We start from the raw sequence: 16,922 nt of genomic DNA on the forward strand, positions 1-16,922 counted from the left end.
TAATAAGGAAGAGAAGCATTGCCTCTTACAATGAGCTAAGAAGTAATTTCCCCCAAATCGTCAGCGGATTTTACATATTAGCAGATAACTAGTGATTGGTAACCAAGCACCACATAGAGCAATGGCAGTTTTAAACCTCATGGATAAGTAGACAAAAAGTTTTCAGTTTGATTATAATGTTGAGAAAGTGTATTCCCCTTCCAAACTAACGTGTCCTTAACAACGGAAAATAATACCCCAAGATGCACACATGTGATATTAATAATGCGGGAACTTGTAATTTTTAGAAGATGGTATATAACACTTCATATTTCTCTATTAAGCACAGATACAAAGACAAAATTAATTAGAACAATTGAGGTCTCCCTCACTTGTTTGGTTCCCCACTAAAATGATTGTTTATAAAATAGAACTACTAAGTGACCCCTTTTTTCAAGGGTAGCAGGACATTTTATTTCACAAAGGCTTCTTACTGCTATAAAAGCATTATTTTGATTAAAAGCACAATGTATTTGTATTATAATTTGTCTCTAATAGAAATATTTGAGAATTTACTGTATATATAATATAGAATATAAGTTAATATGATATACATTTCATATTTATAATTTATATATTATATGTAATATATAGTATATTATAAATATAAAATAAATATAAACAATATATAATATATATAAAATAATCCATACCCATCCCTATAATTGGGGTCACTTTACATAAATAGCAAGTAAAAAAACCTATGCATGTTTAATTTTAGAGTCCTTATTAATATGTGAATTTTGATCCTGTAATAAAAATGGGAATGGACTGGTAATTTACTTTTTCCCTTTTTAATTGTGAGGGAGACCCCAATTGTTCCAATTAATTTTGTCTTTGTATCTGTATTGCTCAAAATTGCCTTTGCCTTCCTTCCCATAAGGGCACCTACTCCTAGTTTTCTGCTCACAGACAAAGTCCCTTGAAAAGTTGGTACAAAAATCTGCTTTAGCTCATTGCGAGAGGCCGTGCTTCTATTCTTTCCCAAAGTCTTGAATATTCATCACATTCATAATTGTACAGAGTCTCTGAGAATTGTATAAAATAATTAAATCTCAGCGCTTCCATCGCCTGCCTCCACCTGCCCCCCAGTGCTTTCCTGGCTTCTTCACCTACCTGCATCCTGAAACTTAGATGGTGCGATGTAGGCAAAGCCAGAGCTTTCAATGTGGAAGCAAACAAATAGCTCGGTACCTAGCTATCCCCCTTTGGAGGGTTTGCTTCTGTATTTAAATGCGTTTGAGGTTTTCAGCAGCTCTACAACATTGGCTCTTAAGAGGCAGAAAACCTGCAATTTATAGCAGATGGGTACAGCCCTGCCTGGCAAAGCTGCGGAGACGGGATCATTCAACAATACTTCAGGCTCCATTTGTCCACAAGAAACTCACCCGGGGAAGCCTGCCTATTAGGAAACCACCTCAACATATTTCTGTAACGAACATTTGCCAGTTGGCTTTAATCGGTTGGGGAGACAATGGTGTCTGCGTTCACTCTTCCCCTGCATGTGGTTGTCCTGACTTTTCTCTTTCTGTGTGCAAACTCCTAATCCTTTATTAAGGTAAAGAAGTTACAGGGAAAGCTCATCCCTGATGCTCAGCTCACTCCCACCTCACCAAATTCACCTCCCTCATTCTTGATTGTACTGTCCTTTGTGGCCCTTGTTGGGCAAAGACCTGGCATCTTCTTTCTTCCTTGTCATACTCTGTTATTGCCTTTTCTTTTCATTTTCTTTAATGAAAGTGAATCTTTAATTTAGAGCACATTAGGCCTAGAGAGAATCCTGAGGAGCTCTGGCAACCTTCCCCAATCAATACCCTGTGTCCAGATAGAGTGAAGTTTGGTTCTGAGGGAATATGTGTGAAGCGGGGGGCGGGAGGTGGGTGTTCCAGGAGTTGACTATGGCCTTGGATTAACCCCTGCTTTCCCGTCTCCTGCAATGTTTCCAGGTGTAAAGTGGATATCTCAGCACTCCCACTGAAGCAAGACAACTGCTTGGAGCTGCCTCTGGAGAGCTGCCTCGGGGCTCTCCTCATGTTGATCACCCTGACTCCCTGTACTGGAGTCTCCATCTCTGACCTCTGTGTCTGCCCCTTCGAGGATCCCAGTGAAAGGAAGCAGATCTCCCAGAGATATGTGAGTCGAGTGCCTCCTCACATGGCCCCTTCCTCCCTGGCTCCTCCCACCAACTTGCACTTTGAAGTTGCCATGGAGTCTCTGTATTGAAAAAAGTACCAACAGAGATCTTGGTTGCGAGTTTAATTCCATGTCTCATATATCAAGACAGCAGAGCTAGGGGTCAATGCCTTAGCATGTGGTGAAAGGAGGCTTGGGTTTTGCCTTGCTGTTTCAAATCAACAAAAGCTCTTGGAGAGTTGCTGCAGGATACTCTAGGAATACTAGTTTAGCCTGTCTGTGGGGTCAAGTGGATATTTGAACAGAAAAAGAAGTTCATTAGAGGAAACTTTTTAAGTAACTATAAGTTCAGCATGTTTTATACAGAGAGTTTTTTGTAGGATGGGGACTGTGCCTGGATAAAGCATGAGGTCAGTGCGAAGGACTTTATTCTGTACCACCTTGATGGTGACATCAGTGTATGACCATCTCTAGCTACTGCTATGTGTGGAATGGTATACTCAGCATTTATCTGTCCATTTGTTTCTTGTACTATGGCCTTCCAGGTGGCTTTATTTCCATCGTTTGGTCTCCTTCTCTTGGTAAATCAACACATGTTCTTTATTTCTAACCTTGGAAGAAAGTTGAAGCCTGGAAACTAGAAGGAAGATGAATCTTTATTCAGGGGCCATGTTGTTCTCAGTGTAGAGCTCATTGTCTTCAGAAGTCTTCATTGTGTGGGTATATTGAATTGAATAAGTCTTAATCTTCAGGAGAGAAAATTCTAGACCTACATCTCACGTGAAGTCAGAGTCTACATACTAGTTTGTGATATTCTGAAGATGTCTGGCAGAGTTCACCATTGATGTCTTCTCTGAGGACTTTATTTAAGTAAATGGAAGGTGAAAATGAATACTATCCTCCAGTGGACAGTGGATTGTGAAATTTAGGTGGACTGAAATTCAAGTGGATTGTGAAATTTATGAAGCACGCTTTATATTTATAAAATAATGTTTGTGGCATCATAATGGCTGCTCTGAATAACATTTTAGAATTTGAGGCTACTAAGAAAGTAGACATCCTGAGTGTCTTCAGTGAGCCAGCATGTGAGAGAGAGAGAAAGAATTTACCATCACATTGTCTTTTTTATATAGCTTAGGCTGACCTAGAACTTACTAGAACTTACTATGTAGCCTAGGCTTGCCTCAGATTCCAATTCTCCTGCCTCAGTCTCAACATTGAGATTACAGGTCCACATGCCCACCATCCTGGCAGAGTAGTGATCTGTAAACAGCATTTCTAATTTTTTTTTATTATAGAAATATCCATTTCAAAAGCTTCCATGTAACCCAAAAACTAACTCGTTGCTTTGTTTAGAGTAAAAAATATATAGAGACAATAATTTTCAAAAGTTCTTAGAGCTGCTGCATGTTAGAGTAGGCTAAACATATTTAATATCAAACTTCTGCCATTTCCCTCCCACATGCCCAAATAACAAGGCTTTGCTGTTGTCTCCTACTCATTAGAGCCTGCTTATCCCACCCTTTTAGTTTTTTAACAAGGATGACAACAATTTTGGAGGTTTTGAAGCTGCATTTTTTTTTTCAGTAGACTTCTTCTGTAGGCATGAGAATAGGTACTTGCTTGTCTCTGATACACGTGTTTTTAAGGATGCTGTGTACTTAGAAACACCTAAATACTGCTGTGCCAGCTTCAGAATCATGAGTAAATGTATTGAATGCATCCAATCTGTGGACCATGTTAATTAAAGACTAAAGAGAATATGACTACAGGGTGGTACTAGAAGCCCAATTTTTCATTTAATGAATGGAACAGGTTGAATCATAGATCAGGAAACTGAGTCTCTTTCTATCTCTGATTTCTTTCCCTTGGCAGTTAGCTTTTATGATGGGATGAAGGTTAGTCCTACAGTATCCATAAAGTTTATAATAACAAGACCAGCTTGATATTGCCTTTAAAGGTGATTTAAAAGTTTCATTAATGAGAAAAGGCAGGGGAGAATGAACGTAATTCCACCCACACATTTTCCCAGTGGGTTATCTATGCTAGCACCAGGGGGCGATGTTAAAAGCAGATTGTGAGTGCTTCTAATTTGTTTATTTTGAGGCTGCAGTTAATTAATTCTCAGTCAATTTTCCTCTAATCCGGCTGTGATACATGCCTAACGGCCCTGGGGTCTGACATAAGACAGCTCTGTAACTCTTCTCAGAATTTTATGAGCAAGGGGGAGAGAAATCTGGAATATACTTCCGGGGAAACTTCAAGACAAGAGCTCGCTAGTAAGCCATTCTCACTTGAGTTTAACCTCCTCGTCTCCACAGGCCTTGCAGAACTCACTGAAGGATGTGAAGGACGTCGGCATTCTACAGGTGAAGGTTCTGAAGGCGGCAGACCTCATGGCAGCGGATTTCTCAGGTACAGAACACAAGCCCTTTCATGCACTTTCGTTATCGCGATTTGTCTTGCTTCAAAGTGAGCTTCAGGCAAAACACGACACTTAATAAGTAGAAGTAACTATCGGGTTTCTTTGAATAAAGTAATAGGAGGCAAAGCCCACACGGGAGCAATTGTTTTTTCACAATGCGCATTTTCCACGAAATAATTTCTTTTCAAATAATGTTACTCAGTTGTATTCATGTAGTGGTTCATTTGGGATTCCAAAATGCTAATGGATTGCCAGCCTCACAGTTTCAGCTTCTGTGCTTGTAAACTCTGCTTCGGGCGGGCGGGCCCTGCTTTGCTGCGGTCTCTCCTAGGGCTCCTGCCCGCCTCATATGCGTGCTTTACTGCTGAATGGGACAGTTCACTCTTCAGCAGGCAATGCGGGCGGTTCCTTGTTGGTCTGAGCATCACTGTATTAGTGACCAAGGTCAAGGCCCTGGGACTGGGACTGCTTTCCACTTCTTGTTGCCCTTTAGGAACACTCTCCTGGTGCTTTGTGAACTTGAGCTTTCAGAGGGAGGCCTGAATGGACCTTCTTTGAGCTCCAGTGGGCCCTGCAACATGTACAGTCTTCCAGACATGGCCAAGTCCCGCCCGCCCCTTCCCACTCATCGCTACATTACACCAAGCGCCAAGTGAAGGGCTGGTGGTGTTTAATCTCCTGGATTTACAGGCAGTGCGGGCTTCCTGATGTGGGTGCTGGGACCGGAACCTGGGTCCTCTGGGAGAGCAGGAAGTATTCTTAACTTGTGAGTTGCCTCTCTAACTCTACATTAAGTTTTAATAAGCTGAAAATTCATAAGACCAAGTTTTAAGAAGCTTAAACTTGGCAAGAATTTTAATGTTTAAGCACATTCTTTGTCAACAATTATTGAAAATAGGAACTCAGTTTTAAGAAGTTCACATCCTGCCATAGATGATGAGAAGAAAGGACTACTGTGTACCTATGTGAAATGATTTATCTCCACCCCAAGGAATGTCACAGTGAATAGATTTTAAGATGTGTTTTGATGACCTACTAAAAGACAGCAATTTTAAGTCTTTTTGTTTTGTTTTGTTTTTAAACAGCAATTATTTTATTTCTCTTTGCTTTCTTAGAATGTTTTTGTTTGGTGGTTAAAAAAATACATCATTAGTAATTTCTATTCCTTTATCCCATTTGTCAAAAACCAATTTGTTGATGTGACTTATTTTAAGTCTTACAGATGAAATACCTTGTGTGTAGTGTGTGTTTGCATGTGTGTGAGTACATGTCTATGCATAGGTACATGTGCATGCCCCCCCACTGCGCGTGTGTGCGCGTGTGTGCGTGCATGTGTGTGTGTGTGTGTGTGTGTGTGTGTGTGTGTGTGTGTGTGTGTGTTTAGTCCCAAGGTTGACATATCATAGCATTCTTAGTTGCTGTCCACCTTAGATACTGAGGCAGGGTCCCTTGTTGATCTCCAAGCTCTCACCATTTCAGCTAGCATGTCTACCCAGCTTACACTAGGGATTCCTGGTCTCTGCTGCCCTCATGCTGAGATTGTGGCCCAGGTTTTACATGGGTTCTGAGGTTCTAAACTCTGGTTCTCACACTCATACAGCAACACTCTATTGACCGAGCCATCTTCTCAACCCTCAAATGGGTACTTGTAGTATTCACTAATGTAACTGTATATGTGAATGGTATCATTAAATAAGAACTTCTTTCCTTTCATTGATGGATTGAGAAAACATTCACTGTTACGTTTGTGTCTCTTTCAGGTGTTGTTTGATTTGTGAATCATTTAAGATTAGTATGCAGAATGAGGGGTTTCATCACAGCATTGTTATGCATGTCATCAGACTCATATGTGCCTTTGACAGTGTTTATCATGTGCCTCTGACAGTCATGGTTTTGCCATCACTGAAACATACTTTGTGTTATCAATTCATTTTTCCAAAATGGATTATTTTTATTTCTAAATATTAAGGTAGAACTTTTCTTTAGTCCATACTTGTGCTTGTCTTAGGAAAAGTCTTAAGCTTCAAGAATGTGTTTATGCATTTGAGAAGATCGTTTTTAAAAACCTCTTTTTGCAGTTGTAGAATTTTGATCCCCAGCAATTAAGGACAGCGCATCAATGGCTTTGTTGTTTGTAAGGCCTTGCTTATGATGATGTCAACTATGTAAAGAGTGTATGCAACCTGCTTTATTTACCCATCCTGTCATCTGATGCCCACGAGGCCCCTGAAATTACCGTGGATGAAAGCTCTTTCAGGCCACTGAGCATTATCCAAAGAGCACTTTGGCTAGTTAAACAAATGGGGATGTAACTCTAACAGGAGTCTTTGTAAATGCCAGAATGCAAGGTGAAACCCTTTTTATAGAATATTAATTAGTAAGGAGATGTTATTTTGCTTTTTTAAAAAATATTCAAAGTCCTCAGTAGATCATTTTGGAATGCTGATGGTATCACAACACAGTGATAAAGAGAGCAGTACTATTGAGGGTTTTGACTAAACACTTGTGTTTTCTCTCTGTGTATTATTAATGAACAAATTATAACTATTCAAAATTGAGGCAAAGTGACTTGTCAGTAGCTAAACATGTCTTTAGACCATATGAATTTTAGCTTTCAGAATTAAATTTAGTAGTCTATGTTTCTTGTAGCTCTTTGGCCTCTGGGTTTTCCCACCTGGGAATCTATTTTTAGGAGATGAAGGGGACCTAACCCACAATTATAATGTAACATTGTGTTGATTTTGAAACTAGACTCAAAAGCTGGTAGCGGAGTCTGCCCTCTGCCTCCCAAGATCTGAGATGATAGAACCTCCCTCCATTCCCAGAACAGTGTAACTTTTCTACAGGAAAAGAAATGGATTCCAGTTATAGTGAGGGAATACAGTCAATACCTAAAAGAGGTCAGCCATAAAGGTGTACAGTGGGAACTCAAGTATTATTGCTAATATAATAATCATTATTATTGTTACCACTCCTGATATTATGGAATAGGACAACAAAACAACAACATCCCCTGATCTTCTATCAGAAGATCCAGTCACTGTCAAAAGTACCAGGAGCATTGGAGAAATAAGTAACTGTTTATACTGTATACCCCTGCAAGATTGACCAGCCAGTCTTACTTTGTTGTGGCTGTTCAGAAAAGAAAAAATTTACCTGTGCAAAATCCAACCACTGGCTAAGAAGCTATTGACCTGTGATAGCTGTTGGGATATAGCGTGTGAAGATTTTTCAATGATGTGACCCCTGGTAAGCTCACCACACTCCAGGCCATCCCCACTACTAGTACCAGCTGGGCAACACAAACTGAATGGACTCAATGTGGGGAAAAAGAAGATTCAACGTTGAGTAGGGAGAAAAGTTCGGGTCAAGAGGGTGGTTGTGCGCCGAGTTGGGATGATGAGTATGATCAAAATACATCATGTGATATTCTCATAGAATTAAGAAGCTTTTTTAAAATGAAACATATTATTCTATATGACTAGCAATGTTCTCTAAAAAAAGATTGTCATTTTAGAGAGGGTGAAAAAGGGACCTTTTTGTCCTTTTCAATTTTGTCTGTTGGTCTGCCCATCTGTCTGTCTTAACGATTGCTTACCTTTTAAAGTAATGCCATGTAACCAGGAGACCTGATTTTCCTGGGATTCAGAATCTAGATGAAGCAGAAGCAAGAGAGGATACTGACAGTGGTTCCCAGAGGTCCTTGTTACTGTGTGAGGTCCTTGTTACTGTGTGCTGCGAGTAGGGTCCCCTGTACTATGGAAGGGACAGGGATCCATGGCAAAACCTGATGGCAGTTCTGATTTGAAAGTCATCCCTCTCTCTGAGTAATAATGGAAGTATGAACCACTCACATCTCTGCCATCAAATTAAAATACTCAATTTGTTATTAATGATATATAGTTATAACAAATTAAAATGAAAAACGCTACTATTTTAGATTTTTTGGGAAAAATATATCTAATGAAGTGAATGTCTCAAAAAAACATTTTCTTTTATGAAAAGGCAAATCAGTGGATAACCTTTCAGATGTCATGGATGGTATCAATAACTGTGTGTGTATATTATCAATATTAAGATATTTGCATCACCTAAGGACACAGAGGCTCTAAAGTATACTTACTTTTTGATTACTACATTCCCCAAGCAATTTTAAATTTTATTCAGTGTGTGTGTGTGTGTGTGTGTGTGTTAGGTTGTGTGCATTCACACTTGCTCATGAGAGAGAGGAGCATCTGCACATGCTTGCCATGTAATGTTCAGTACACAATTTGTAGGAGTCAGTTCTTTCCTTTAACCATATGGATTCTGGGGATGAATCTCAGATCATCAGGTTGGAGCAGCAAGCTCTTCCACCCAGTCAGTCATCTTGCTAGGCATACTTATGCATTTTAAAAATAAATTACTAATATAGAGAGTGATTAACATCATTCATAATGAATATATTTAAATTTCCATGTATCTTGTTTTTTAATTTTTTAAAGTTACTGAACTTTTTTTGTATATAAAGCAAAGCCTGCTTGGGATGTCGCTATAGCTGGCCTTTCCTTTTCACTGCCAGCCCCAAATAATGACACAGAGACTTCTTATTAATTATGAAAGCTTGGCCTTTGGCTTAGGCTTGTTTCAATTAGCTCTTATAACTTAAATTAACTCATTTATCTTAATCTACATCTGTCATGTGGCACTACCTCTCTTTTATCTTGCACCTCCTGTTTCTTCTACATCTGTCAGAGTCTCCAACTTCCTTCATCTCCCCAGAGTCCTCTCTGTCCCTGGAAGTCCTGCCTAACCTCTTTCTAGCTATTGGCTGTTCAGCTTTTATTACACCATTCACAGCAACACATTTTCACACAGTGTACAAATATCCCACAACACTTCTCCCTCTTTGTCTAAATAAAAAGGAAAGGTTTTAATTCTAGCATAGTAAAACTACACAATAAGAACAATTATCAGCTAAGAATTACATTTACAATGTCCAGTCCATTTGTATTTGCATATCAGAGAAAATACTCTATTATCTATCTTATCTTGATGAATTTAAAGCTTTAAACATAAACCATTTTTTATCATAACTTGTATTACCATCCTAAAATTATCCTTTTAGCCCTCAAAATATTTTTCAAACTTACATACTTTATACCTCTTTTATGAGTTTTCGAATTGAATTTGGTAACAACAAGAATTGTAACTATAACTATCTCATCTTCAACTCCATCAGAGACCTGAGAAGGATACAATATCACCTGAGTAAACAGGAAGTGCAGAGCAAACAACTTCCAAAATTATAGAAATAACAGAGACTGCTGGCTGTCTGGAGAGTCACCCAAGGTCCCTCTGTAATGTTGGGGCATCCATCTTCAGCCTGCAGACCTTGAATATCTCACAGACTTTTCTATGAAGCAGGAATTTTGAAGGACTATCCTACTTTGTCTTGGCAAAGTTAGGCAGTTGCCTTCTTTTGCCCACTTTGGACAGCATACTGTCAGTAGTTGAGGCAAGGGCAGTTTCTTGCTCAAATGGCTAGATTTACCACATTGAAAGCAAACTCCATATGGAGATTCTTTGATTCCCATTATCCTTTTTTGAAGTAAATTGGTGCTGCCAGGAGCAGATGTGTCTCGCTGTCAAGAAAAGCATTATGTTATTAAAACACTTTAAATGCCATATTCTGTGGATCTTTGAAGTGTTTGAAGACCATCTATCTATTTAAAATATACCTCTGTTTAACCTTGAAAACATAACTAACATGACTATAAGTTTTATTATTATAGATGACTATTAACCTGTCTTTCTTTATTATCCTAAATAACTTTCAAGGACTAAAACTTTACATTACACCTTTAAATGAGCTGCATAGGTACAATACCTTAAACGAGAGTAGAAACACACACACACACACACACACACACACACAATATAACAAAAATAACCTTAAATTTGTATCAAAAAACAAAAATCCATACCAATGTAAAATATTTGAGCAGATTTTAGTTCAAAAATAAACTCAACAATCTACCTTTTTATCCCATCATTTCTATACTATATCTTCCCATTTTCCCTTCAGAAAGAAATCCCTGAATCTAATCTCCTTTGTTCAGCTTTTTTCCTGACATTGACTAATAACTTGTAAGCAACCCCTTTAAACAATGACACCCATAACCCATTGAACAGCCAAAACCACCCACCTCACCTCTTGGGGATGTGGGCCTTGTGTTCTCTAGACTACTTTCTGTTGTCTGGGGTGATGGCATCTTTAGGGAACTCTGAGAAAATTGGGATAATGGTCAAGTTCTGGAAAAACTAGCTGTGACATTTGTTGCTGTCTCTGTGTAATGGGAAAGTGTAGGGCTTATCTGAAGTCCTGGCTAGAGTAATCTATGAGGATGGACTATCTCAGCTAGCCCTATTGAAGTTGTTATGGATGCAGAATTTTGAGGAACTAGAACAGAGGCATTCTGAGAGGCTGGATCACTTGAGCTTTTTGTTTTCATTGGTGTCTTTTTTTTTTTTCCTTAAAACACACAACTTTTAATCTGCATTAATACAAGTATGGAATGTTCAGTGTGCACAAGTCTGTTAAAGATGTTTTGTTCTATGTTTGAACAGGTAAAAGGCATCTGTTAACTTTGTAAGTTTGTTTGGACTGCATAGCCAAACCTCTATCCATGCAATATGAAAAGGTGACATATAATAAGTCATGAGGACTTTGTAGCCATCAAGAATTATTATGTTTTATCCAATCTCAGAGCTGTTCCAGTGTCAAGAGATCAGGATATATATCACCTGTCCTGTTGCCTTTCTTGTTTTGTTTTGTTTTTTTCTTTTTCCATGCCTATAGCCAACATTTTCAGGTCTCCCTGTGTCAAATCTGATCTTCATTAATTTTGAAGAGAACCATAACCTTTTGTTTCCTGTAGAAACAAAGGCATAACTTCTCCCCCAATGCAACTGACTTTCATTTTGAAGTTAAGATAGTCTTAAAATATATAATTTGGTTAAATTTAGCAGATTCCATAATCCAATGTCTCTCAGCAGCTATTGTTTTTTTGTAAATTAGCATTTAAAAATTCAGTGTCAACAAAGCACAATACAGGATTCAGACACCCTGTGTATTTCCCATCTTTATATAACTTATTCTTTTTATATTGCTTTATTCTTTCTTTAAAGACTTCACTTATTATCTTTAAACTGATTGTTTTTCCTATGATTGTCTATACCCATTTCTTTTCTTTTTTTAGCATCTAAGTGAATTTCTAAAATAATGTACCTTTCAAAAGTTTTTCTGTGTCTGAACCTGGCTTTACTAAGTGCCTGCAATGTTCCCTGACCACATGTGACAAATCTTTTTTTTAATTAAAATTTTTTTATTTATTTTACATACCAACCACAGTTTTCCTTCCCTCCTTACCTCCTGTTCCCTCCCCCATCTCCTTCCTACCCTCAGAAAAGGTAAGGCCCCCCATGGGAGTCAACAAGGCATAGCATATCAAGTTGAGGCAAGACTAAGTTTCTCCCTCATGCATCAAAGCTGAGCAAGGCATCCCCCCATAGGGATTAGGTTCCCAAAAGCCAGCTCATGCACCAGGGACAGATCTTGGTCCCACTGCTAGGGGCTCCACAAACAGACCAAGCTACACAACTATGAGGCAAATCTTAAACTGCCATGTCAGCCACTGTGCAGCTCAGCTTAGTGCATGGTGCTGGTTAGCTCAACAACCACCAGTAGCTGCACCTCTATATACACAGAGCACTGGCCCACCTGAGAGACTGCAGGACTAGGAAGCCATGTTCTGCTTCCTGTCCAGAACTTTTCTTAGCTTTCTTGGGCCCTATGGTTGGATATTTGAGGCCCCACATTGGGCGCCAAATATAGATAGACTTTCTTTTCTGCTCCCAGCCACAAATAATGACATGGAGATTTCTTATTTATTATGAAAGCTTGGCCTTTGGCTTAGGCTTGTCTCAACTAGCTCTCATAACTTAAATTAACCCATTTATATTAATTTACATTCTGTCATGTGGCACTACCTCTCTTTTATCTTGCACTTCCTGGTTCCTCTCTATCTGTCTGGCAACTCTACCTTCCTTCTTCTTCCCAGAGTCCTCTCTGTCCCCAGAAGTCCTCTTTCTAGCTATTGGCTGTTCAGCTTTTATTACACTGATCAAAGCAATATATTTTTACACTGTCTACAAATATCCCACAACATTTAGCTCAGGTCCTAAAGTGCTTGTCTAATTTGCATGAAGCTATAGGCTCAGTCTTCAGCACTGCATACACTACCTGTGGTAGTGCAAGCCAGTAATACCTGCACTGGGCAGGTGAGGGCAGCAGGATAAGAAACTTCATGCCACCCTTCACTAGATAGATAGTTCAAGGCAAGCATGGATTACAGGAGACCCTGTATCAAAGAGAAAAGACTTAAATACTTATGGATCTGAATGCCAGAAGTGATAGAACACAGTTAAAAATGTTCATCCCCAAGAGAGTAAGAGACCACTGTGAGACCACTTGTTAAAAACAAGGAGGCAGTCTGTCTTAGATCCCATCTCTTAAAAATTGCTGAGAGCTTTTTTTTCCCCCTGAGGTCTATGCTAACATCAGCTCTGGATATCCCAGTTATTCTAATGAGGAGTCTGTATTACCATACAGACTTGTAAGCTTGTATCATAAATTCTTTGAGCCTAGGGTAACCTAGTACTTTAAAGCAATAGGTTATGCAGTCTGATGTCATCACTTCCTCAGTAACTGGGCCACAGCCTTAATTCCTGAAAGAAATGATGGACTGTGGGTTTTTTTTTTATTCAAGGTAAACAGACCTGTGTATCATGCTTGATAAGACAAATATTGTTCACTCTACTTAAAACTCACCTTTTTAGAGAAAAATAAATAACTCACAAGCAAATGATTTAAAAGAGTGGCAGAATGCTTCTTTTCCTTTTTTTCCTCCCCCTGGACAAAGCTGACAACATGGGAAGACCACCCAGTTCCTTAGCAAGAGTGGAGGCCCCAACAGAGACGAGTACTGCATGTTCTCATCTGTCCAGGGGCTTATCAAATGCATGGATAAAGTTAAAGAGTAATGCAAATGTGTCTCATAGACTATACAAAGATAATAGAGTATGCAGTGCATCAGTAGAAAGGCATGTGAGAACTGAAGCATTTTTCAGCCAGAATTGTCCATTAAGAACACTTCTTTTACAATTACAGTGATGGAGCGCAGGGAGCAGTCTTGCATGCTCAACTTACAACGATATAACTGTTCAGGAGAGTCCTCATATGACTGTGAGGTGGTATACCCTGAGTAGTCAATTCCATATGTCAGTGTAAGGAACCATTAATGGATAGCCTTTGCCTAACACACAGGTAGAGAATCAACACTTATTCCTGACTCCTCTCTCATACACATCTACTTTCCTGTTAATTAAGCTTTCTTTTCATGAGTTTTTTTATTCCTCTTCTTTAAAAGGTCAAATAGATGAGATGTTTATATCTCCCTGTGCCTTATTCTAGTACCCCAACCCTCTGGATGGCCCCAGGTAGAAGAGATAGGAACTCAGTGCAATCCTATCTTCTTGGTGAGCTGTATGGTTTGCAGGAGAATCTGGGAGTTTACCTGAGGCAATGGAGGAGGTAGACCTGGAAGTACAATCTTCACCCATTGTTGGCATCTATTTGTCCTTCAACAATCTCACCACGAATTTCTTTCTTTCTTGAGAGTTTTGTGTGTATTTTGTCATAAACACCAGCCGTGGACTATAAAAGATTCCCGTGTATCTGCCAAATTAAATGATCTCCAAGGGTATCTGTCAGAGGAATGCCAAAGAAAACATGTTTTTGAGCAAGAAATGCAAGTTGTTATCAACATAGCCTCATTTGATGAATAAGCAGATTAGCTCTAGTGTCAGGACCCAATGCAGATCTAGGGTGCAGAAGTGCATTTAATTCCATGCCACTGCTGCTTTCCAGGGAGTATAGTTTGCCTTGCCCACAGATTTTTGAAGTTTTCCTCATCCCAAGCAAAGTTGGCATCATAACAGTGTGATGACTTTAAACATTTACCACTCAGTGTCTCCATTGATGCCTAGGAACATGGGATCTGCAGGTGGAATCTGTGTCTTTCTTTTGTGCTCTCTCCATCCTCCTCCACTGCAGAATTCCTGATGTAGAGGGTGGTGTGTGCCATTTATGTCAGGGAAGACCTTACTGAATCAGGGAGCAACACTCAGTTTGCTGGTTCCTTGGCTGTGCCATTAGGAGGAGCTCTTGGCACATGTAAATGTAGAGATGAACAACCATTACTTGGCTAACAGCCTCTGTTCATTAGGCCCTTCTCACATGCCTAAATCACATGCCTGAGTAAGCCTATACAGTTCAATGATATATTTATTGATGATGACAACCAATGCATGTATTTTTGCCCTTGATTTTTATGGTCATTGCTTCTCATTCAAACCCCCTTTTTATTATGGAATGGCATATATATATCGCCAGGTATTAGTTGGTTCTCCCACAATGGCCTTGGGTTCCCATTCTTGTGGGTACTTTTAGGGTTAAATTAAAACCTAAATGAACATGCCTGGTGCATATTTTATATTCAGTAGATGATTTTTCCCATTCTTTATTACATTTACTTTATTAGTGTGTAGCTGACTTATGAAAAATGTCAAACTCTGTATTCTTAACCTATGGTTTATAATCTGCCTTAATTTTGGATAATCCTGGAATTATTAAGTATTCTAATCACTTTTAGCTTTTCATTCACTTTTAGAAACATACAGTGATCACCATAGGATGCTTTATTCTTGTTATTTCTGTTCCTATTATCTGCTAAAAAAATGAAAAAAAGTTTCACAGTAAGGAAGTTCTCATGCTAAGCTGTCCAACATTGGCATTTCACATTTTGATAATCTGGATAGTAATTTTATCTATATAAAACACATTTGTGGGCTCATCAACTTTTTATTATATATAAAAACATCCTTCACACACATGTACACACAAAACTGTTGACTAAAACACCACATTGAAACCTCATGGTACAGAGTATAAATCTTCCAGTCATATGTTGTAATACTGACTTTTGAAGCATTTCTGTAATTTTACTTTGTTGTGTTTAGTTTATTTCTTTTTTTTAAATGCACTTGTATCAGAAGAGCAGGCCTGTAGTTATTGTTCACTGGGAATTTTAACCCACATGCCCATTTTATGGTTTATTTTCACTGTCTGTCTCTGGGAGCTGTATCCATAGCAATACTTTTCCTCTTAAGGATGCCCTATTTTCAGGGGGATGACTATAATTGGAATTTCTAGAAGCTTCATGGTAGTGATTGAATGCTTTTAATTTTCATGAGATCCTCCTGGACAGCTGAGCCCAAATCGAGGACTTTTGAAAAACACATTAAAAACTATATAAATCTGCCTTTGGCAGCCTGTCCATTTCAACTGTCTGCCAAAGAATGTGGACTTCAGTTGAAGTAAAGTTTGGGAGGATGTAGAAGATTTGGCATTTGTAACTTAATATTGTCACAAGTACCAGTGAATCCTGCTCTTGCATGGCATCCAGTGAGCAAGCATAAGTCAGTTCGGTGTTAGAGACAGGGTTCATAGCACATCCTAAATTATTTCAGTAGGTGCTTCTGCTGAGTGAGCCCCTATGGTGTTCTGATGGTAGTGGAGGTCGGAATTGGTTCCCACCTTCAGCAACAGTTGTTGGATTATAATTTTGCTGCTCAGGTCAGTGTGCGACTCACTGATCAACACATGACAGTGTCCTAGAGCAGATGATGCATTAGATGAGATGCAGAGGCTGAGAAGGAGCTGGCATGGCAGAAACAAGTGCCCAGCATTTCCCAACTCCAAGCCTGCAGAGCTCTGTCAAGGCTGGAAGAGATCAAGCGAGACTAGAAAGTAGATCCCGTAGAAGAACTTGGAGGGAGGAGGCTATTGTCTGAGGTGGGACTAGATCACTTGAAATTCAGACAAAGAAAATTGGAAAACTGAGGAGAGAGTAGTGGTGTGATCCCATACAGACTAACAGAGATGTGTTCTGGCAGCTGTGAGGAGCATGACTTCTGCAGAGGGGTGAGGCAAGTTCAGAGGATGCTATTATGGTTTGGAACTTGGGTGGAACATGGAAGTAAAATTAAAAGGAAAAATGACTTCTGCCATAGTCCTAGAATCTAACAATGTTCAACACCCTTGCATAAAATGTGTAGAATTTATAAATCTGTGCATGTAATATGCACACATATTCTCCACATGCATTAACTAACCTCATTCTTACTAATGCCTGTTACAATGGGGATGGTGTGTAAATGGTGA

The 16,922-nt window shown here is 39.1% G+C and overlaps 1 protein-coding gene across 3 annotated transcripts in view; it reads left to right on the top strand.

Annotated features, from left to right (window-relative positions):
- Nucleotides 1-16,922, top strand: part of Mctp2 (multiple C2 and transmembrane domain containing 2) — a 206,263-nt gene that overhangs the window by 59,691 nt on the left and 129,650 nt on the right. For all 3 annotated transcript variants that reach the window (XM_059272997.1, XM_059273001.1, XM_059273005.1), the window contains exons 10-11: nucleotides 1,986-2,172; nucleotides 4,494-4,587. In XM_059272997.1, the coding sequence (XP_059128980.1) occupies nucleotides 1,986-2,172; nucleotides 4,494-4,587 (281 nt within the window). The remainder of the gene's footprint in view (nucleotides 1-1,985; nucleotides 2,173-4,493; nucleotides 4,588-16,922) is intronic.

This window comes from Peromyscus eremicus, chromosome 1 (assembly GCF_949786415.1).
Source record: "Peromyscus eremicus chromosome 1, PerEre_H2_v1, whole genome shotgun sequence".
NCBI lineage: Eukaryota > Metazoa > Chordata > Mammalia > Rodentia > Cricetidae > Peromyscus > Peromyscus eremicus.